Here is a 24,823-nt window from a genome sequence, read left to right as displayed (position 1 = left end):
AGGTAAAATACGTATTTTTGTGATAATTTTCATGAAATAAAAAAATTTAATGGATAGCTGACATTATCCCGATTCCAAAACACTATAATTTTTTGATGTTTGCATGATTATTTATAGAATTATAGCCAATGTCTCCCATATAGCCAAAATCCCATAAGCTCCGTGCTTCAGTTAAGCAGCTGAACGGTGCAAAACCGGGGCAATGCAAAACCGAGGCATGCAAAACCGAGGCATGGCTGTACTACGTATTTTCGGAAAAATACTTAAAATTTCAGTTTTTTGGAAACAAATGAAAGGGATTTTTTCATTTTTCATAACAAATGATTGGGATTTTTTCATACATTTCGAATGTAATAACGATTTTTTTTATGAAAATACTGAACATTTTCACAAAATAACGTATTTTCGAAAACTCAAACTCAAAATTTCAGTTCTTTGCAATCAAATGTTTCGACTTTTTCATACATTTGGAATGTAATAATATTTTTTAACATTTCGAATGTTATAACAACCTTTTTTAAAAATTCTCAAAATTATCACAAAGCTACGTATTTTGGAAAAAAATACACTCAAAATTTCAGTTGAGTGACAAATGGTCGGAATTTTTCAAGCATTATGAATGTAATAAAGTTTGAAACTTTGATATTTTGAGTATTTCTTAGAAAATATGTAGTTTAGTGAAAATTTTGAGTATTTATTTAAATGATACGATTCGAAAGTTATGAATAAATCTCAATCATTTGATACCAATATTGAAAATAACTGAAACATTTAGTATTTTTTCGGAAATACGTTGTTTTGTGAATTTTTTAAATTATTTTCAAAAAATGTTGTTATTACATTCGAAATGTGTAAAAAAATTCCGATCATTTGATTTCCATATTGTGAAATATTTAAATTGTTAGTATTTTTGCAAAGAAACGTAGTTTTGTGAAGCATTTGAGTATTTACAAAAAAATGTGTTAGAACTTTCTAAATGTTCTCGATCTTTTATTACCCATATTGTAAAAAACTAAAATTTTGATTAAGTTTTTGCAAAAATACTCAGTTTTGTAAAAATTTATAGTGTTTCAAAATTTATTACATTCGAAATGTGTGTGTTCTTTAGTTTTCGACACCGCTCTTTAAAAATGTGTGTCTTCCATCATTGGAAAATCGCTCTTAAAAATACCTTTCTTAATAGAACAAGACGTATTTTTTTTACAATAATCACCCTTTTTACAATCTTCCAAACTTTAGTCGAAATCGATTTTAGCATAACTTTTGAAGTACTTTTCTAAACTTCATAATAATAACTAGGGTTTTATGGGACCCCAAGCCAGATCGCATGACACCAAAATGGTCCAAGTCGGTTCAGCCAGTCCAGTTTTGTTATGCTCGGACTCACATCTATTTTGAGTCATAATTACGATGTTTATTTTTCTAATGATTTTTAAGCCTTTAAAGAATTTTTCAGCACATTTTATATTCTTTCATTATGACTCAATTACCGTCAACTGGGGTGAATTGGGACAGCAGTTTTAACCATTTTAGAGCACAATATTTTGATTTTTCTGGTTGGTTTCGGATGGAACAGACTAAGACCAACAAAATGTGTACATCCATTTCCAAATTTAAAATCTTTAAATGCTCTAAACACTGCTGTCCCTATTCAGACTGTAGTCCCGATTTACCCCAGATGACGGTACATAAAACTTTTGAAATTTCGAGCTCTATTTCAAACTCTTAGCAGTATATTACCACTTTTGCAGTGAGGTACTTTTTGAATTATGAGATATTTTTTTAAGTATGTTTGTGAGAATGATTATCACATCAATTATGAAATAATTTTCTGTAAACATTAACTAATAAATTCAACAAAAAAAATCTATAAAGCTAAGGAGTAAAACACTAATAGAGGGTTAAAGTATTTTCAAATCCATTCGCTAAATTATCCCATTCTCCGTCGGAAGTGGCCAAATCGATGGAACCGGTAGTATGATTAGCAAATTCGATTAGCCACCCAGTGTACCCACTCCATACTGTCCGTTCAAGCAACTGGTTGTTGAATATTGCTTACGACACATAGCAGAATCTACGTGCGTGCAAGTGTGTGTTTGTGTATAATTGTGTGACGAGAGCCGGTCTGTCTGTCAGTCGCCGTTCCAATCCGTCATCCATCATACAGCATTTTTTTTCTCTTCTATTTATTAGAAATGTGCTGGCTGGCCAATCTGCTGCTCCACGTGGAATGTATTAAAGCCCGAACACGTTTGCCGAATGCCGCCGCCGCCGCCACTCTCGGCGTTGATGACGTTCGCGCATTGGTATGTGTGTGGTCATCACGCTGGAACTCACGCATCATGAATAAAGAGGAAACAGGTTGTGCAGGGGGAGAAGATGGTGCTTGTGTTGGTGGGTGAATTGAATTTGGTTGTGTGTGGAAGGGAACTCAATGATTGTTTGTGCATGTGTGCGGAGAAAGCTTGGCGGAAAGCTTTGCTGGAGCTTTTCTTATATTTGGTCTAGATAAGCACAGGGGAGTCTGGGTCAGTTTAGATCGTATGAATAAAAAGAACCATGCGTATCCACGTATTGTAGGGCAATTGATTTTCGGTAAATAGAATGCATTGAATTGAATTTTATAAACACATTATTTTGCAGAACTTCTTATAAATTCCTACTAGCTTGCTCTGTCCTTCTAGGCTATTGTAACTTGATTTAATTTAAAAATGCTATTAAGAAGCTGTGCAAACATACCAACAGACTCGATTATCCGAAGGCCTTGAACAATTTAACTTCGGATAATCGAATCACGGAAATAATCTATTATTTTGGATTGTCGAGCTCCCAAGTGGTTTAGAATTTTAAAATCCAAGATGGTGGACAAAATGGGTGCCGGCTCACATCTCTCTTTTTAATTTCTCGATACAGGAATTCGGTACAATTGAACAAAAAGAACCATGCGTCCCCAGCAATATGTACTGATAACTCATTTCGATGGAGAAGCATGGTACTTTAAGTTCGATTAAAATAAATACAAAATTCGATGTTTTTTATCATGTCTCAGAACCCTGTTAAGTGATATGCATCATTTTTGAATATGTTACGAAAACAGCTTGCACAATTCTTGATTAAATTTTTAAAGTTCCTATCTGCATAGGAAATCCATGACTCATAGGTTGTTAAGAAATTTGAATCTAGAATGATGTATGTATGTATTTATGTATGTATTAGTACCCCCGCCTTAACAGGACTTGGCCATGACCATAGTATGTTTCAACTGAGACGGTTTGGTTAGTAACCGACTTATATTGAAAATTTAATCTAGAATCATAGACAAATATTCACAGTTGTGAGATCTTTGGTCCCTATATCATCAAACAAATAAAAATAAAAATACGTTAAGATATATTTTAAACGCATTTCCCCATCAGGCGGCTAGTGCCTTCCTCATTCCTTTTTCAAAAACGTGCCTTTCAATGCTCTATGAATATAACTTCCCTGTTTATAACTTTAAATTAAATCGGTTTTTTAGAATAATTTATGAAGGAATTCTTAACTGATGGAACTCAAATACTGATTTAATTCAATCCAAACATGCAAAATATGACTACCAACTCAGCAAAATGCATTTAAAATGGTTTTTAGTTGATTAGCTTTCTATTTGGGCAATCCTCCGCCAACTCACACAGCAGTTGCCCCGACCCCTCTTTGATTTTCGTGAAACTTTGCTCTTAGGGGTAATTTTGGTCCTTGATCACGAATCCGAGGTCCATTTTTCGATATTTCGTGACGGTGGGGTGGTACGACCCCTTTCATTTTTCTGGTTTTTTTACTAAGACACGTTTTTCAGTGATAGCTACCGAAGGTAGCCGTGAAGAGATAAAAAATTGGTGTCAAAGGAACTTTTGTGTAAAATTAGTCGCCCGATTTGATGGCATACTCAAAATTCCGAAAAAACGTATTTTTCATCAAAAAAAGTTAAAAAATTGTTTTAAAATCGCTGCCGTTTCCCGTTACTTAACTGTCAAAAATCTTGAGACATGTCATTTTATGGGAAATTTAATGTACTTTTCAAACCTGAAATAATCCAGTACGATCATTTTTCATTTAAAACAAAATTTTCATTTTAAAATTACGTGTTTTTTTCTAACTTTGCAGGGTTACATTTAAGAGTGTAGAGTGATTGTTGTGGCTTGTGCACTACTTGTATGTGGGGATTTTTTGAAAATAAAAAAAACAAACACTCACTCTCCAAATTTTTTTTTTTGAAAAAAAAATCTGATTCTCGCATTGTACGAGTCACAACAATCGTCCAAGGGGTCATTCTTTTGCAAAATTAGCTGAACTTTCCGAAAAAAAAAATACTTTCAAAAGCACACGATTGAGTTTTAGGGAATAAAACTTCGAAAAACTGGTCAAAAATGGTCAAAATCATAACTTTTTCAAAAAACTTTTTACACTCTAAAATGCAACCCTGCAAAGTTAGAAAAAAAGTAATTTTAAAATGAAAAATTTTGTTCTAAATGAAAAATGACTCTTCTGAGTTATTTCAGATTCGAAAAGTACATTAAATTTCCCATAAAATGACATGTGTCACGATTTTTGACAGTTGAGTAACGGGAAATGGCAGTGATTTAAAAACTATTTTTTAACTTTTTTGATGAAAAATACGTTTTTTTTCGGAATTTTCAGTACGCCATCAAATCGGGCGTCTAATTTTACACAAAAGTCCCTTTGGCACCGAATTTCTATCTCTTCACGGTTGCGAGCTACAAATCATTGAAAAACGTGTCTTAGTAAAAAAAAACCCAGTAAAATGAAAGGGGTCGTACCGCCCCACCGTCACGAAATATCGAAAAATGGACCTCGGATTCATGATCAGGGACACAATATTACCCCTTGAACAAAGTTTCACGAAAATCGAAGAGGGGTCGGGGCAACTTTTTCCGATTTTCTGTGAGTTACCCATTTTTATTTAAATTTCGATATTTTTCAAAACTATTTTTTGTCCTTTGATTATTTTGCCTATTTTTGAGGGGGTGTAGGTATGATTTTTTACAATAATTGCAAAAACTACGAACACTTTTGTTCGGAAGGTCATATAAGTTTTATTTCCGCCAAATCGGAAAAAAAATGTTCCAACCCGAGCAAACGGAAATAACGTAAGAATAACATTTTTTGATGTTTGAAAATACTAGGCCAATAACATTTTATGTTACAATAACAAGTTTTGTTATTCGTCGTTTTGATTGTTTTGTTATTGGATTGTCAAATCTTTGTTATTCTTTTTTGTAAATTTAACAACTAATCCGATCATCCCAATAACAGTTGGAGTTATTTCTCCATAACAAAAAATGTTATTCCCAAGTTGTTTTGGCTTTCAACCAATATCAGACCAATAACAAATTTTGTAATGATAACATAAACTGTTATTAAGCTCTTATGCAAAAATGGATTTTGCAAGAATATTCCATAACACTTTTTGTTATTTTAAAAGTATTTGTAATTGAAATGGCATGAATTTTGTTATTACCGTCTTCCCGGAAACCTCTCAATTCCCTTGAAACTTTGCTCAAAGGGGTAAATTTGGCCCTTATCACGAATAAACTTTGATTATTTTTCATTATGAAATCATTTCCTGGATATCTACTAAGACACGTTTATTAGTGAATCGTAGCTCGAAACCGTGAACAGATCTAGGAAGAGATAGAAATTTGGTGTCAAACGGATTTTTGCGTAAAATTGGACGCCCGATTTGATGGCTTACTCAGAATAATGTTACTCAAAAGTCAAAAATCGTGAAACATGTCATTTATGTGAAATTTAATGTTCTTTTCGAACACACAATATTTTTTTCATTTAAACAAAATATTTCATTTTCAAACTACGTGTTTGAAGTGTAACTCTGTAAGGTTACAATTACAGAGTTACACTTTAAAGTTTATCAATGTTCTACAAAGTTAACAAAAATACACACGAGTTATCAGAATTTAACCAATTGATGATTTTAACCATACCAGTTTTTCACAGTTTAAACCCCAGAAACTCAATCGAGTATTTTTGAAAGCACTTTTTGCAAAAAAAAAATACGATTTTTTTCATAAGAATTACTCTTTGATTGTTTGTTGTGGCTCATGCACTGCTCGAATGTGGAAACAGCAAGGCATAACTATTTTTCAAGGCTGTGAAGTCGAGTCTTTTCATGGAATTAGGATTCGGAGTTAGCAAAATTTGACAAGCTGGATTACACTAATTTTTAACAATATTGTATGGGAAATGTAGTTGGAGTCAGATGAAGTCGATGAATTATGATTATTTTAAAAAAGCAGGATTGGAGGCGAAGTCAATAAGTCTGGATCGCAAAATTATCCGAATCCGCTTGCAACTAATTCTGGTCGCGAGTCGTCCAAAAGCAAATCTTTTCGGAAAATTTATTGAAATCAACCGACAATATTCGGAACAATATGTCACGCCGGGGATTTGGCGTGTTATTTAGTTGAATGAAAAAATACTAGCTTGGGGAAGGTAATTATGATAAAAAATAAATAAACAACCTAGTTTTAGTTTGATCACATCAAGCCATGTATTGAAGTACGTTCATAACTACACATATTTTTGTTATACTTTCTTCTTATGATTAGTTTAAATTTTGAATTTTTCGTTTGCTTGCTTGAGCCTATCCGTTTCGTTAGTTTTTCGTTTTCGAATTTCATTTCAACACTAGCCTTCCATCAATTTCACACCAAGTTAGGTACCCACACATAATCCGCTCCGCTATGCCGTTCAATCCCGCTTACATTAAAACCACTTTATGATTATGCTTTATCACATCAACTTGAACATATGACTCCTGTGTAACTGTTAATGACTAGATACAACTTCTATAGTTTGTTTGTTTGCTTAAAACGCGACTAAGTGGCCACGGTGTTGGTGAGCAGCGGCGTCGTAACCGTCGGACAGACCAGCTGCTGGTGCTGGTGCTGCTGCACCAGAAACCGATCGCTGCTCATCATTCCTAGGTGGTCGATGCACGGACAGGACGACGCCAGGTCCTCCGCCGTCGTGTCCGTCAGGCTGTTGTCCGACTTGCGCGTGCTGCTGTCCGAGATGACCTCCATCAGGGCGTCGTCACTGTAGCTGAAAAGAATTTAAGGTTAGATTTTGTTTTTAATTCTTTGTTTTTTGTAAGCTTACCGATGATACCGATGCTGTTCCAGCATCGACCCACTCGCAAAGCGCAGCCTCTTCGGCGACTCTAGACTAGATGAACGTGGCAGTGAGTTACGCGGGAACATCCCTCGCGTTTTGAGTGAACTCCGCACTCCTGCGGCATTATTCTGCTGCTGCTTGAGCATTCCGATGTACTTGTTCAGCGCTCGCGATCCGCGTCGCTCGACCCGTTCCTGGGTTCGCTTGGCGCGCGCTTCCGGATCTTCTCCGACGAGCCAGAAGGTGCGCTGATCGCCCTTGCCCTTCATCGGGATGAGGCCGCGCTCCTCAAAGTGATATCCCCCGAGACTGTCGAGAATTTCTTTGGTTTGTAGACTGCAGTGGATTTTGAGCGGGAGTCCCGTCGATTCCATGCGGGACGACGTGTTTACCGTGTCCCCGAAGAGGCAATAGCGTGGCATTTTAAGTCCGACGACGCCGGCGCAGACCGGGCCCGAGTGGATTCCGATGCGCAGGTAGAGCGTGTCGTTGGGTCGATGGCGAATCTTGAACTCCGACACGGCGTCCAGCAGCTGCAGCGACATCGAGGCGATCTCGGCGGCGTGGGTTAGCCCGTTCCGGATCGGGAGTCCGGACACTACCATGTACGCGTCGCCAATCGTTTCCACCTTGTAAACGTCGTAATGCCCGATGATCGAGTCGAAGCAGGTGTACAGGTCGTTCAGGAAGTCAACCACCTGCAGTGGAGTGCTCTCCGCTGACATCGAAGTGAAGCCGACAATATCGCTAAAGTAAATCGTGACTAGATCGTAGCTCTCGGCTTCGACTTTGTGGCCGCGCTTGAGCTGCTCGGCGACTGGCCGCGGAAGCATCTCCAGCAGCAGCGCCTCCGTCTTCTTCTTCTCCTCCTGCAGCTGATCTGTCCGCTCGTCAACCAGCTGTTCCAAATTGTTCGCGTACTTCTCCATCATCGCCATCATGTTGTCGAAAATGTTCGGCTTCATGCCCTTCCGAAGCACGCGCAGCTTATTTCTAATAGTTTTGAAGTCCGGCCGTTCCTCCGGCCTCTCCGACCAGCACTCCTTCAGACACTCCCGCACGCAATCGAACGTCGTCTCCAGCGGTTGGATGGCCGGCCGAAACGGGGTATTTGGAACCAGTGGGTGCATCACTCGCTGTAGACACTCTGCCGGACTGCACTCAATCTCACCGAACGGACCCCGGCGAGTGAAGATTTCATACAGAACGATCCCGAACGAGTAGATGTCACCCTTGGGTGTACCGGGAACGCAGGTTGCGGGACCTGCTCGGAGCAGCTCTGGAGCCCGATACAGTAGTTCTAAAATGAATGATTCGTTACTCCAAAAATTCAACGCCAACCCAACTCCCCACTCACTCTCACAGTTCAGCGGTTCCTTCTCCTGCTTCTCCTTCTCGGCCTTCTCACCGATCGCCGCCAGATCGTCCGCGCCCTGCTTAAATGCGTACAGCCCAAAGTCGCTCAACTTCACCACCCACCGCGAGTCGATCAGACAGTTGGAGGTGCGCAACGTGCCGTGAAAGCGCAGCGGCGAATCGTGCAGGTAGATCATCCCCCTCAGAATGTCCGCCACCAGCGACGCGTTGAACATGTTGTCCAGCTTCACGTCCTCGTTCTCCAAAACGTCCTGAAAAAAAAAAAACCATGGGTTAGTTTCAAAAGTTACGCGAAGACGAAGTCAAACCAACCTTCAAACTTCCCCTCGTGCAGTACTCCGTGATGATACAGATGTTCGGCGATTCCGTGCACGCCCCGATGAACGCGTTCAGATTGTCGTGGCGCATGTCCCGCAGCAGCTTCAGCTCCTTCTTCATCTCGCGCGTGATGTCGATGCTCTTTTTGCGCACCTTCTTGATGGCGTACAGCTGCCCCCGGTACATCCCGATCGGCGCGAAGATGGTCGTGTACCGAAAGTCCGTGTCGGGGTTCGAGCTCAGGCTGACCTGGCTGGTTCGGATCAGCGGGTGAGTGGTCTGCGGGATGAGAAGAAGAAGTTAGGGATGAGTGAATTTACATGATTTTGTAATATTTCGGGAGCCCTCCTCTGTTATTTGGACTTGGTGAAAATAGACCGGAATTGCATTAACATAACTTTTGGGGGGTGATTTCGTTACGTGGTGTCCCATCTGTTTGTTTTGGTGAAACCAAGCTGGATGGTTTGATTGAATTGCAGATTCTAACAGTAAAAAATGTGTAGATTTGAAAAGTGCATTGGAAGGTTGAATATTTCTTGATTTATGATGTAAAATTATTTTAATTATAGTGCAAAATTAGGAATTACTCATTATAAGGTACAGAGAAACCTCTTTTTACACAGTATTTTTACGCCTTTGTTTCGTTGATTTCTCTTAATCCATACAATATTGTTACATTTTGTAGATTTGAACAAAACCTACAAATTGCTTTAAAAAGATTGCAAAAATGTTGCGTAGTTCCAGAGAAACCGACAAATTAAAAAAAACGTAACGCATCGCGTAAAAAGAGATTTCTCTGTAGAAGGTACAAATAGACAAAAATGAGTAAAATAACACATTTTCTGAGATAAACTAACACCTGGTAATAGGCACATCTCTTTTGCCACCAAAGCTCAGGAAATATTGAATCATAAAAGAGGTAATATTATGCCTTAAAATTGTACACATTCCAAATTCACACATTTTTTTACTGTGTTTTTAGCACTAGTAATCGAAAGAAATGCGTTTCATAAACAGTATTCTATTATGAGACCATCTATAAACTACTTGGATACTTTTTGAAAATTTCAATCCTACCCCCCTGAAATGATCACTTGAACGTCTTAACACTGGAACTCCCAACGCATGTCCAACTTACACGGACGCCCAGGCCTCCCAAAAAAGGCGGAACGGTAACTTCAACTCGCTGGTTCTCGGGCATTACTCAACCAATCGGGACGATTCTTGTTTCCAGTGATTTGTAGGAATGTCTAGATGATCCTAAAATTTTGCAGAACTTGATTTGAACAAATCTGTAATTTCTGCGTCCGAAAACATCGTTCCACCTTTATCAAAACGACTGCCTCCGCGAAATTTTTGGCGAATTTTTTTTACACGCGAAAAAAAAAGTTGGAACGATGTTTTTGATCGCAAAAATTACATATTTGATCAAATTAAGATCTTTGAAGTTCTAGAATCATCTAGACATCCTAACAAATCACTGGAAAGAAGAATCATCTTGATTGGTTAAGTTATGCCCGAGAACCAGCGAGTTGAAGTTACCGTTCCAACTTTTTTGGAGCCTTGGGCGTTGGAATGTTAAGCGCCAAGCAGCTATTCAATCGATTCTCGTTGATTTTACGAATATTCAGCTTCAAAAATGCTGAAAGAACAATGAAAATACGTTTTGTTTTAGAGAAAACACGAATAAGTGTTGGATGTTACGACGTATTGCTAACCAAATTATGGTTCTACTTTGGACACTTATCTGATTCTCGCAATGCACGAGTCAGAACATTGTTATACTCTAAAATGTAACCCTGCAAAGTTAGAAAAAAACGTAATTTTTCGTAGTTTATGTCGGATTTGGTTTTCTAGAAAAAATGCACTGTCCTCTGATCCCCTTCTTCAAAGAACTCGGCAAGATACTCAGCGAGAACTCGGTTAAACTATTAATTTCCTATAGCCTTAAGTTAAAATGTAAATTACAACTAAAACCCGGTCCGAACCAGTTAACTTACAGCTAAGGGAACCTAAACAAACAATTTTATGAATAAAAAAAATACACTGAAATAAAAATAATAGAGATTTTTTTGCTGATTCTTGGTGAGAGCTTTCCATCATTATTTGCTAAATGATTATATTCCCTTATATTATTATACTATAAATTCAATAGCCCTCCTACCCCTTCCTAACTTTCCCATTCCTTAATCCCATTTTACCCAATTCCACTTCCCCCTAAAAATATAATTATCTGCCAAATTTAAACTAACACAACACACCTAACTGATCCGGAGCGTTTGGTACGGTATGTCCGCGCATCCTTCCTCCCCTGTAGGTTCTGTGGAATGTGATCCGTTCACAGAATCCTCTCTGCGGTAAACACAACGCAGTAGGGCTGGCCACTTTAATTTTTGTATTACATTTTCGGGTGATCTCGGATGTATTGCAATTATTAATATTGACAAGAAAAGTGCTTGGGGCGTAATCTAATCACAAGACTTTCCAGCATGCTTTCATCGGACTGGCTGCGTTTGTGTTAGATTAGATTAGATAGATTAGATGAAATAAAAATAATAGAGATTTTTCAATTTTTAGTTTAAAAAGTTAAATTTTAAGGTGATGCCACGATTTTTATTCGTTCAAATTTTTGGAGGAAATAGCATAAGATGTCACAAAAAGACACACGAAAAATGCATGGTGGTAAGTTTCTCCTAAATAAATACAAAAATCATTTACTAAAGCATTTTATAAGTGGTCTAAACGTCAAAATTTTCAAAAACCGATAGTGGGAATCGATTCTAAAGACATCAATTCTCCATATTGACCATAGTCCTATGTCCAATTCTTATAAAGATACAGTGGGTTTAAAAATAAAAATGTTCAAAAATTGGCTTTTTGGTGGTTTTTGGCAATTTCTATGTGACAGACATGATTTTTTAGTCTCGTAAATATTTTCACCGGAAAGGTCGTCAAATTTCGTCCAAAATGGCTTTGACAGCATTTCTATTGGATGTATGGGCTTACAGAAATATGCTTAATTACATTGCTCATAACATGAAATAGGTAGTATATTTTTTTAGTGTGGTAGAAACTTAGATGGTAAATAAGCTCATGAAAAAATTAAAACGAGTCAAATTAAAAAACTGTCAAAGACAAAATAATGGGAAATTGGACAAGTTTACCGGTAAAAATAATTACGAGACTGAAAAAGTCAAGTCTGTCATATGGATAATTCTCCGCCAACTCACACAGCAGTTGCCCCGACCCCTCTTCGATTTGCGTGAAACTTTGTCCTAAGGGGTAACTTTTGTCCCTGATCACGAATCCGAGGTCTGTTTTTTGATATCTCGTGACGGAGGGGCGGTACGACCCCTTCCATTTTTGAACATGCGAAAAAAGAGGTGTTTTTTCAATAATTTGCAGCCTGAAACGGTGATGAGATAGAAATTTGGTGTCAAAGGGACTTTTATGTAAAATTAGACGCCCAATTTGATGGCGTACTCAGAATCCCGAATAAACGTATTTTTCATCGAAAAAAACACTAAAAAAGTTTTAAAAATTCTCCCATTTTCCGTTACTCGACTGTAAAATTTTTTGGAACATGTCATTTTATGGGAAATTTAATGTTCTTTTCGAATCTACATTGACCCAGAAGGGTCATTTTTTCATTTAGAACAAAATTTTTCATTTTAAAATTTCGTGTTTTTTCTAACTTTGCAGGGTTATTTTTTAGAGTGTAACAATGTTCTACAAGGTTGTAGAGCAGACAATTACAAAAATTTTGATATACAGGCATAAGGGGTTTGCTTATAAACATCAAGAGTTATCACGATTTTACGAAAAAAAGTTTTGAAAAAGTAACTTTTTGCGTTTCTCTTTGTTTCGTCGTCCGTGTTTGTCGCGGGTGACCATGAACGGCCATGATCGATGACGACCAACTCTTTCAAAACTTTTTTTCGTAAAATCGCGATTACTCGTGATGTTTATAAGCAAACCCCTTATGTCTATAAATCAAAATTTTTGTAATTGTCTGCTCTACAACTTTGTAGAACATTGTTACACTCTAAAAAATAACCCTGCAAAGTTAGAAAAAACACAAAATTTTAAAATGAAAAATTTTGTTCTAAATGAAAATATGACCCTCCTGGGTCAATGTAGATTCGAAAAGTACATTAAATTTCCCATAAAATGACATGTTCCAAAATTTTTTACAGTCGAGTAACGGAAAATGGGAGAATTTTTAAAACGTTTTTAGTGTTTTTTTCGATGAAAAATACGTTTTTTCGGAATTCTGATTACACCATCAAATCGGGCGTCTAATTTTACATAAAAGTCCCTTTGACACCAAATTTCTATCTCATCACCGTTTCAGGCTGCAAATTATTGAAAAACACCTCTTTTTTCGCATGTTCAAAAATGGAAGGGGTCGTACCGCCCCTCCGTCACGAGATATCAAAAATAGACCTCGGATTCGTGATCAGGGACAAAAGTTACCCCTTAGGACAAAGTTTCACGTAAATCGAAGAGGAGTCGGGGCAACTTTTCCCGATTTCGTGTGAGTTGGTAGAGAATACCCATATAGAATTTGGCAAAAACCACCAAAAAACTATTTTTTCAAAATTAAATTTTAAAACCGCTGTATCTTTACAAGGATTGGACATACGTCAATAGTCAATATGGAGAATTTTATGTTAAATGGTCTGGAAATCGATTCCCACTATCGGTTTAAGAAAATATTGACGTTTAGACCACTTTTCATAAACTATCGTTTTAGAAAACGATTTACGTATTTTTTAGGAGATACATACCGCCCTGCATTTTTCATGAGTCTTTTTGTATCATCTCAGGTTATTTCCTCAAAAAATTAGAACAAAATGGCACCACCTTAAAATTTTACTTTTAAACTAAAAAATTGAAAAATCTCAAAATGGCATGTCTTTTTTTCAGTGTATTTTTTTGTCAGAAATCCCGTTCAATTTCCTACAAGTTTCAGTTTGACCACATCTTGATACGATGTAACAATGGCTTCGAGTTAAAGTAATTTTCATATTACAAAATATATAAAAAAAAAAAAAAACATTTTAATAACTTACGCCCTTCTCAAATGTTATTTTCGAGTACAATTGCCTACATATAAAAATGGCTTATATAGGCCTAGGATAACATGTCTTGGCAGGTCGGATACAGAAGTACCACACAAATTCCTGATTTGAGCTTGAATTGCTCTTATGCAAACTGGCATTTTTTTTTTTTTTTTCGAAGAACAAAGTACAGTCCAGACTTGATTATCCGAAGCCTCGATTATCCGAAGTTTCGATTATCCGAGGTTCGATTATCCAAAGGTTTGTATGAGACTTCGAATAATCGAATCACGAACTTTTTTTTGTTTTTATTTCTTTTTCTTGTTTTAAACATCAAATTCTGGTTCTGCGACCCCATTTTAGTCAAATTTTAATAGTTGATTGCCTATTAGATAATTAAATGCATTTTTTCAATATTTCGTCGCGGCCATATTGGCCGCCATCTTGAATCAAAAAAATCTAAATCACTTTAACGTAGTTTAAGGGTCATTCTCAAGTTCAACAATCAAAAATTAGACAACTAAAAAAATCGTGATTCGATTATCCGAAGTGAAATTTTTCCGAAGCTTTCGGATAATCGAGTCTGAACTGTATACCCAACAAAAAAAATAGCAAGATTCTAGAGAATAACTCTAGATTAATACACGAAATTCATAGCACAAAAGTTGTTTTGAAAATAAATCTAGAACTCATCTAAATCAGTGACACAGTAAATATACTGCCCAGAAAGCATTATTATCTTTTGGGCAATTTTGCAAAACAATCGTCCTACCATCACAGTTATTCTGAAATTTAAAAGCTTCGCTCCCATTTTTTTTTCAACATCACATTGAGCGAAAAGTAGTCATTCTGGTCTGCTCGGTAGGATGTTTATGAGATAATTACGTATGAGCAGATTTGGATAAGACACATTTTTTATCTCAAGACTGAAGACTATTAAAAAACAAAAAACTCAATTTTGTTCGATTCTGAAACTCTCTCTGGCAAATTTAGCTATTTGATCTTAATTTCTAAAAAAAAATCCAAGATTTAACCTGGGACAAGTATGCGATTATAAACAGTATACTGCATAAAAATACATAGTTATGAATTGAGATTTTTTGAAAATTTTTGTTTCATTATGCTATAAAACATTATTATTTAGTTTTTCCTAAACGCAACTCTGGCGCTTGGGAAATTAGTTTAAATGATTCATTTTCTGTACGAGCAATTGTATCCGCGGGATCCAGAAATTCTAAATTCACCCCTAATCTAAGAAAGATGAAGGGAGCGCTCCAAACCCATCAAAAACAAATTAATTTTAATGGTCCCATAATCTGACAAAGCTTGATTCAACAAACACGACCCCTCCCTGTCCAAATCCTTGCCCAAAGTGAGGAAAAGAAAATATCGCCGACCTACTCTACTAGTATACTACAATCGTCATCGGCCATAAATCATACTTAAATCGACACATGTATCAACCGACAGCGCGTTGTCAGATGCTTTCATACTTCCAGAGGACATTTTTTCCCCAATTCTTCTTTTCATGAAATACTTTCCCCAAGTTTGAACCGGGAAAAAAAACGTGACCCAGAGCGAACAACAGTTCCACTTACCCTCGTCATTTTCTGACCCGCATTTTCCTTCTCGTTTTCGTGCATCTGAATGTCCCGAAAGTCCACCTTCCACAGCAGACTGTCCAGCTCCTGTTCGTAGCGCCAGTTACGATAAAGCACCAGCGACACCACCCCGAGCAGAAGCAGGGCCGCGCCGGCAATCCCGGCCGAAATCTCGCCGGTGTAACCTGAACAGAAACGGAAAAGGGAGAATGTCATGAATAATGGATATGGGTGAATACATTTGGGGACGAATTTGGATAGTTAATCGACGGGGAAGTATGGAACCCAACAGTTTAAGTAATCAAAAGCAATTCGGCCTTTAAGCACTGATGACAGATTGATGCTATCGGTGGACATAAATTACCATAAATTACAATACTAAATCCACCCCTTAGTGAGCAGTTCTCTGTGAAATATGTTTTGTAATTTTAATTTAACAATAAATCAGTCGATTGATGTGTCAGTTTTCAACATACATAGTTATTTTGTGATCACATAATTTTCCAATAAAATTTCTCCTTAAAATTAGTATTTTTTCCAGAGAACTTTTCCCGCGTAAGCAAGCACGTGACGGTTATTGATTAGGGGCCTACTCAAACAAATTGACAAATCGTGGTCATTAAAGTCAGATCCAGTGTCCACCTTCCAGCAGGTCCCCAACATTAAAATCCTCCACAATACTCACTAATACACTTCTCGCCACGAAAGCCACAGCGTGGCTCAGCTGTGGGTGGTCCTGACCCCACCCAATCGATGGCATCGAAAAGCTTGATGTCCTGAAAAGAGAGAAGAGAAGCAAAAGAGGAAAGAAAAAAAACGCGGTCAGTTTGGGAGGACGTGTGAAAAGTCACACGCACGGTCACGCACTGAAACGTGGGACAATAACGACAACAAAGTGAAAAGGTACGTGACAATGGCAAAAACACTCACAGCACCAGAACAGAACACAAGAAGCAACGTAAAAAAAAACAATGTCAACAACAGGCCGGGTGACATCAAAGAGGTTTGCGGTGATGGATAGGACTAATGATTGCCTTTTCTTCCGGGGCCCATTTGCGAAGAGAGGAAAATGATGCCCAAGGAAAGTATGCCAATATGGTGTCGTGTGAAATATGGGCCCAATATTAAAGTTACGACACATTAGTTTAAGAGTTGTGGGAAACTGATTGGTATCCATTTATCATTCAGTTTAAAACCAATCAACTTCTACCCTATACTTGAAAAAATATAGGAAAAAATGTCACTTGTACACCCAAATTTAAACTCCGTGCGGTAGTCGGATAGTGGGTCTCGTGGCGCAGGGGTAGCGGCTTCGGCTGCCGATCCAGATGATGCTATGAGACGCGGGTTCGATTCCCGCCTTATCCACTGAGCTTCTATCGGATGGTGAAGTAAAACGTCGGTCCCGGTTTCTCCTGTCTCGTCAGAGGCGCTGGAGCAGAAATCCCACGTTAGAGGAAGGCCATGCCCCGGGGGGCGTAGTGCCAATAGTTTCGTTTTTTTTTCGTTTGCGGATAGTCCTTTCGAAAAGAAACGAGAGGAAAGTACTATTTCGTCGTTTGTGTGCTATCTTGTGACACGTCCTATCTCATTACAGCAGACGTGTCACAAGAGCACACAAGCGACGATTTGGCGAGAGTGAAGACCTCTCACGCTACAAAAACAACAAATCGTGTTCATTCGTTCATTAAAACAGTTCATCACATTGAGTGGCTTATATCTAGAGTTTTTTTTTTTTTTTTGAAAAGGATCAATAAACCAAATTTACAGTTTTTGCTTTTTGGGTGTTTTTTAATACCCCTGACTCAAGGCGGTTCTAAAAACACTCAAAAAGCAAAAACTGGAAATTTGGTTTATTGGACCTTTTCAAAAAAAACTCCAGATATGAACAAATAACCGCCACTTAATCACCGAACCGTGGTGGCCGATACGGCAAAGAAGCAGTTCTATATACCGAAGGTCTCGGGTTCGAGTCTCACTTTTTTTAAGGGTGATTTTTTTTTTTGGAAAATGAACCTTCGAGTACAATTTATCGGGATTCATCCTCTCCGTCCGTTCAAAGTGCCTTTTTAATACCGAACCATGATCTTTATCCTCTCGTATACCGATGCCCAGTTTTGGGTGTAGTTTTAGTTATGTTTCACCTTGCTGGTAAAGTGTTTATACGACACAAACTAATCTGTCATGGTAACATAACCAAATATTTGGATTAAAAAAATCAAATAATTTTTTTTGTTTCTTTTAATGTGTTTTAGAACACACCTGACTCAAGGCGGTTTTAAAAACATACAAAAACTAAAACTGGACCTCCTGAAACTCCTGATATTTTCCTTACCGATTTTAAATTATAAAAATCTTACTAAAATTTGATTCAAAAATAGAGATAATAGTTCGTTTGAAATATTTTTGAACCATATAATTTTTAAATAAATTTCGAAATTTAAAAAAATAAGGCTGCGTTAAGAATCATTTTTAAGCATGTTTGGGTTGATTCAATAATCTTTTGAATTTTGTGGAATTTTTGATGCACAAAAACGCTAAAAGGTTTTTATTCGCCAAAAATATAATATTTTCGTCAAGTTCTACATTTTTGACAATTGTACGAGTTTACATGCATTTTCCAATTGATTTTTCATTGAAATGCTGAAATTCTGGCGTGTAATTTCAACTATTGAGCAATTCCATCCCAAATCAGGAATTTTTTGAGTTATTTTTTCCCGACACTCTCAGATTTAAATGAAACTTTGTAAACATGTTATCGAACTTAGCCATTTTTGTGTATATGGAGCCGGCTTCACTCGATAATGCCATTTGAGAAGGGCGTAGGTATTTTAAATATTTTTACAATTCGTAATAGGGTAATTCTCCGCCAACTCACACAGCAGTTGCCCCGACCTCTATTCGATTTGCGTGAAACTTTGTCCTAAGGGGTAACTTTTGTCCCTGATCACGAATCCGAGGTCCGTTTTTTGATATCTCGTGACGGAGGGGCAGTACGACCCCTTCCATTTTTGAACATGCGAAAAAGAGGTGTTTTTCAATAATTTGCAGCCAGAAACGGTGATGAGATAGAAATTCGGTATCATAGGGACTTTTATGTAAAATTAGACGCCCAATTTGATGGCATACTCAGAATTCCGAAAAAACGTATTTTTCATCGAAAAAAACAGTCCATTACCCGACTGTAAAAATTTTTGGAACATGTCATTTTATGGGAAATTTAATGTACTTTTTGAATCTACATTGACCCAGAAGGGTCATTTTTTCATTTAGAGCAAAATTTTTCATTTTAAAATTTCGTGTTTTTTCTAACTTTGCAGGGTTATTTTTTAGAGTGTAACAATGTTCTAAAAAAAGTTTTGAAAAGTTGGTCGTCATCTATCATGGCCATTCATGGTCACCCGCGACAGACACGGACGACAAAACAAAGAGAAACGCAAAAAGTAACTTTTTCAAAACTTTTTTTCGTAAAATCGCGATAACTCGTGATGTTTATAAGCAAACCCCTTATGTCTATATATCAAAATTTTTGTAATTGTCTGCTCTACAACTTTGTAGAACATTGTTACACTCTAAAAAATAACCCTGCAAAGTTAGAAAAAACACGAAATTTTAAAATGAAAAATTTTGTTCTAAATGAAAAATTACCCTTCTGGGACAATGTAGATTCGAAAAGTACATTAAATTTCCCATAAAATGACATGTTCCAAAAATTTTTACAGTCGAGTAACGGAAAATGAGAGAATTTTTAAAACTTGTTTAGTGTTTTTTTCGATGAAAAATACGTTCATTCGGAATTCTGAGTACGCCATCAAATCGGGCGTCTAATTTTACATAAAAGTCCCTTTGACACCAAATTTCTATCTCATCACCGTTTCAGACTGCAAATTATTGAAAAACACCTCTTTTTTCGCATGTTCAAAAATGGAAGGGGTCGTACCGCCCCTCCGTCACGAGATATCAAAAAATGGACCTCGGATTCGTGATCAGGGACAAAAGTTACCCCTTAGGACAAAGTTTAACGCAAATCGAAGAGGGGTCGGGGCAACTGCTGTGTGAGTTGGCGGAGAATTACCCACATACAATCAATTTGTCTGACTCACAAAAAATGACAAAAATGACTTCGCAGGCTCAACTCGAGGGGATCATGAAGAAACGCGTGCACTTTGAATAATTGAAAAATATTTAGGCAGGACCGTATGGTTTTTCTCCAATGAATTGATTCTCATTAAAAAGTTTCTGTCTTTCCTGAAATTTTTTTTTCCTTTTCAGGCAGCAATGAATCAAAATATTTCCATAAAATTGTGACACATTTCACTTTTCTTTTTTTTTGCTTTTTTCAAGTTTATACCTCATCTAGAGACGAAAAAAGAGAAAAGGGTGTGTTTTTACATTGTTGTTTATAGTTTGATGTGTTTCCGAATCGTCTTAAAATCTTAACAATAACTGAAGACACAATTTGTTTAGTAAAACCCGTCTGAATATGTGGATGTAGATACACGACTCAATTATCTAATAATTACTTCTTCCAAGGAACAAACGTCAAGCAACCGCTAAAACGCAAATCTATGAAATCTAAAAAGCTAAAAATATCCTAAAACGATGACCATAAAATGAAGCACGATAATGTCCGGACGGTGTGATGTTGTAACGAGATCTAAAATCCAACAAGGAGACAGACAAAGTAGGGGCAGGTATTTGGGGGAAACGTGCTAGGATCAGACTTCAAAACAAAAAAGAGAGGAGGAGGGGGTGAAGTCATTCATAAAACGACGACGACTCACCTGAACCTGGAACTAAAGCCCCCGTTGGTGAAAGATTTGTGTGGGTTTGTTTGTGTGTGTATTTGTTGTTTGATTTTTACGCGAGCGCAAATGAAAGAGAAGCATTTTTTTAAATTTCAAATTTACTTCTACCAATAGCTGTAGCTTAGAGTGGGTGACTATCAAGAGTTACACTTACGGGTATGGTGTCAACACTAGGCGTGCTGAACCGTCCGATCGGAAACAGTCCGTATTCTCTCTCCAGGGAGGCAGAAGGGATGGGTTTTCTGGCCAGGATGGTGTAATTTCCCGTCGCGTCACCGTTTTCATCGATATGGATCAAATAGCTGAAAAATAACATAATTTAACCAGAATTTGAAAAAAAGATAATTTTCAGGGAACTTACCCCATGGCGCTCATGTACGCCCGGCCCTTGATCGCCTCGATGATGGCGGTGCCGTTCCGGGGGTTGCCACCGTCCAGCAGGACCCGCAGCAGCGCATTTGCATACAAATGGACCGCGTCGTACAGATAAGCAGCCTCAGCGCGGATCTGCCAAGTGAGACGGAAGTGATGAAGTGCGTGTTTTTTTTTTGTATGTATGGGGATGGTAATCGTCTGATCAATCATGACTTTGTGTGAAGGGGGTTATTGGTACTATGTATTGATTTTATAATACAATGTCATTGTTATTATTTTTATTACGCATTTATGCAGCTCATACCTACAATTTTACACTTACCAATGCAATATGCTCAATCAAGTTGTCTAGCTTTCTGTTTTCAAAGGAGACGCGTGGTGCTTGCTTAAAAAATGCTTATTTCACAGAACGGTTTGAAATTTGGTTTTAATAAATTTAAGTTTACTAAACACTTAGTATCTCGAAGCCAATTCAATTCAAAAAGTGTTGGTAGAAATGATTAATTTGAAACATTATGCTAACATTTTAATTTTTATTAGAGCAATTCCAGCTCAAATCAGGAATTTTTCTGGTACTTTTGTACCCGACCCTCTCCGATTTCAATGAAACTTTGTAGATATGTTATCCTAGGCCTATATAAGCCATTTTTGTGTATATGGAGCCAATAGTACTCGAAAACAACATTTGAGAAGGGCGTAAGATATTTAAATATTTTTGTATTTTGTAATTTAAAAATTACTGTATCTCGAAGCCGTTGCGTCGTATCAAAAAGTGGTCAAAGACAAACTTGTAGGAAATTGGACGGGCTTTCTGAAAAAAATACACTGAAACAAAAATACACGCCACATCTATGAGATTTTTTGATTTTTAAGTATAAAACTTAAATTTGAAGGTGATGTCACGATTTTTTTTCGTTCAAAATTTTTGAGAGAATAGCCTAAAATGTTACCAAAAGACTGACGAAAAATGCAGGATGGTATGTCTCTCCTAAAAAAATACAAAAATCATTTACTAAAACAGTTTTTTTGAAAAGTGGTCTAAACGTCAAAATTTTAAAAAACCGGTAGTGGCATTCGATTCCCTAGACAATTTTACATAAAAGTCTCCATATTGACCATTGTCCTAAGTCCAATCCTTGGGAAGATACAGCGGTTTTAATAATAATGTTGAAAAATCGGGTTTTTTGATGGTTTTTGGCAATTTCTATATGACAGACTTGATTTTTCAGTCTCGTAAATATTTTTACCGGAAAGCTCGTCCAATTTCCCATAAGTTTGTCTTTGACAGCATTTCAATTGGATGTAAGGGCTTACAGATATAAGCTTAACTACATTGCTGAAAAACCAAGTCTGTCATATAGAAATTGCCAAAAACCACCAAAAAACCCGATTTTTCAACATTTTTATTTTTAAAACCGCTGTATCTTTCCAAGGATTGGACTTAGGACAATGGTCAATATGGAGACTTTTATGTAAAATTGTCTAGGGAATCGAATGCCACTACCGGTTTTTAAAAATTTTGACGTTTAGACCACTTTTCAAAAAAACTGTTTTAGTAAATGATTTTTGTATTTTTTTAGGAGAGACATACCATCCTGCATTTTTCGTCAGTCTTTTGGTAACATTTTAGGCTATTCTCTCAAAAATTTTGAACGAAAAAAAATCGTGACATCACCTTCAAATTTAAGTTTTATACTTAAAAATCAAAAAATCTCATAGATGTGGCGTGTATTTTTGTTTCAGTGTATTTTTTTCAGAAAGCCCGTCCAATTTCCTACAAGTTTGTCTTTGACCACTTTTTGATACGACGCAACGGCTTCGAGATACAGTAATTTTTAAATTACAAAATACAAAAATATTTAAATACCTTACGCCCTTCTCAAATGTTGTTTTCGAGTACTATTGGCTCCATATACACAAAAATGGCTTATATAGGCCTAGGATAACATATCTACAAAGTTTCATTGAAATCGGAGAGGGTCGGGTACAAAAGTACCAGAAAAATTCCTGATTTGAGCTGGAATTGCTCATCGTTTTTTACATACTGCGATGTCGAGTTTTAACCAATAAGCTAAACTTTGTCATAAAGGCTTTAAATAGCACAGCAAACAATTCTCCATCTGTAATGCATTGATAGTGTTTACCGGACACAGAAAGATAGCACAAATAAGTTTTTCCCAAGTTCACTGCCCAATGCAACCAACGAACCCACCACTGACAAACACACCCCATATCGCTACAAATCAATATGAAAAATGTTTCGCATAATCAAGACGATGCTCCTGACGGGTGCAAATTCTAGTCCATATTCCCCAAGCGTGACGATCAATGGCAATACCATCAATGTCATCCCAAATGCCGTCGCAAAAGCAACTCTCGAAGCAATTTCTGGAAGTTGTGTTGATTATACAGATTGGATGTCACCCAGCCACTGAGTAAAAGCGGATCTCATCCCAAGGATATTAGAGAATGCATTTCTGCAAAGGAAGGGAGGATCCGGACAACAACAACATACGGGGCAGCAGAACTTGTTGCAATGATGGTCTTCCCTGCTAGTTGCAGTCGTCCCACCCACATACGCGGTTGACTAACTGCAATCACCAGTGAAAAGTTTGCCTTAACCCTTAACTCTACCTTTCAAAGTTATTTGCTAAATTGAAAGTTGTCAAATCCGAAAGATGTAAGAAAAGTGGGGATCGACCAAAAAAAAACAATCATATTAAACATTGTTAGAAGAAAATTTTAAATTTCTTTGAAATGACGATTGAACATTGACGATCTGGCAACACTGTCAAAAGTTATGAGCACTTATGTGAAATTTCTAAAAACTTTATTTTTTTTTTTTTTTTTTAATTTTTTTTATTTTTTTTTTTATTTTTTTTATTTTTTTTTTTTTTATTTATTTTTTTTTTTATTTTTTTTTTGTTGTTTGTTTTGATAAAAATCTTTTCCTAGCCAGCATTCTGTACTTTTATGTAATTCATAAGGTTTGATGGTCTGGTAACACTGTCCTGAGACTTTATTGAAGTTAATAGAACTTGTTATGGTCAATTTTGCAAAAATAAATTAAACATAATTTATAAACCATTTTTTTAAAGGATCAAGAGATTCAGTTCTGATAGCTAGGCAACATTGTCATGAATTAATATGGCTGATATATCTACAAGCCACATTTAAATGAAAAGTTCTAAAACAATGTTCAGATATTGCTCAGTTAAGGGTTAACGAACAACCCTCCGTCTGTTGCAAACAACCCTACATCACACCGGATGTTGGTAAGCGATACCAACAGATGTTGTGGTGTATTTCTTCCCACAATATTAAGACAGCGAAGCAAATTGAAGGTGACACCTTGTTGACACATGTTGTTACATTTTAAAGTAAGAAACATGCTTCAACGAAAGGAGAAAAAATGCTGTTTTCGGTCTGTTCTGATTTTTTTCGTCAGCAATCATCCCCTCAAAGCAAAACTTCATCAACGTCAAATCGATTATGCATTTTGCAGTGAAAAAGAAACGTGCATCTGCATCTAGTCACAGTCTAACGAGCTAAATCAAGTTTCGATCAACCACCTCGGTACCGGTAACAACCGGTACACCAGTTCGGCTCATTAGCCGTTTGGGTTGGGTTCGAGGGGGTTTTTCCGAAGGGGCGGACACCTCTCGTTCGGGTGGTGACAACCGCACGTTGAATGCCACAAGCCAATTTGTCCAATCTATTCATCGCGCAGCAATCAACGCGCAATTCAGTTACCACCTTGCTTTGAACCTTCTTGAGCAGCAGGGGTAAACGATGTTAAACATGTTGATTTAAATTAATGTTCAGCTTCTGCGTAACCAACCTTCCTAGACCAGAAAGAAGCAGCCGAGGTAAGGACTACTGTCTGTTGTAGATAGTTACGGTTGTGGTTTCTTGTCACATAAATATTAATTTGTTGTTCTTTTTTAATTAAACAGTATTTAAGATCAGACACATCAATTGATTTTTACCTGTTCTATCATCGAATGATTATTAGTTAAGGACACACTGGTCCCCAAAATGTCATAAATTAAAACAAACTTGCAACAAGACAGCACACCCCCAAAAA

At 37.1% G+C, this 24,823-nt stretch overlaps 1 protein-coding gene across 22 annotated transcripts in view; it reads right to left on the bottom strand.

Annotated features, from left to right (window-relative positions):
• Positions 1-6,543: 6,543 nt before the first annotated feature.
• Positions 6,544-24,823, bottom strand: part of LOC6042527 (guanylate cyclase 32E) — an 87,740-nt gene continuing 69,460 nt past the window's right edge. For 19 of the 22 annotated variants that reach the window (XM_038253637.1, XM_038253647.1, XM_038253640.1 and 16 more), the window contains 9 exons: positions 20,723-20,868; positions 20,516-20,663; positions 20,338-20,349; positions 16,239-16,329; positions 15,551-15,738; positions 8,884-9,168; positions 8,552-8,822; positions 7,180-8,494; positions 6,897-7,122 (listed from right to left, as the gene is read on the bottom strand). In XM_038253637.1, coding sequence (XP_038109565.1) covers positions 6,897-7,122; positions 7,180-8,494; positions 8,552-8,822; positions 8,884-9,168; positions 15,551-15,738; positions 16,239-16,329; positions 20,338-20,349; positions 20,516-20,663; positions 20,723-20,868 — 2,682 coding nt within the window. Of the gene's footprint in view, positions 7,123-7,179; positions 8,495-8,551; positions 8,823-8,883; positions 9,169-15,550; positions 15,739-16,238; positions 16,335-20,337; positions 20,350-20,515; positions 20,664-20,722; positions 20,869-24,823 lie in introns of all 22 variants that reach the window. The other 3 variants (XM_038253634.1, XM_038253653.1, XM_038253655.1) reach the window with 3 other exon arrangements.

Source organism: Culex quinquefasciatus, chromosome 2 (assembly GCF_015732765.1).
Source record: "Culex quinquefasciatus strain JHB chromosome 2, VPISU_Cqui_1.0_pri_paternal, whole genome shotgun sequence".
NCBI lineage: Eukaryota > Metazoa > Arthropoda > Insecta > Diptera > Culicidae > Culex > Culex quinquefasciatus.
Note: the sequence above shows the minus strand (reverse complement) of the source record. Positions and strands in the feature narration are given on the sequence as shown.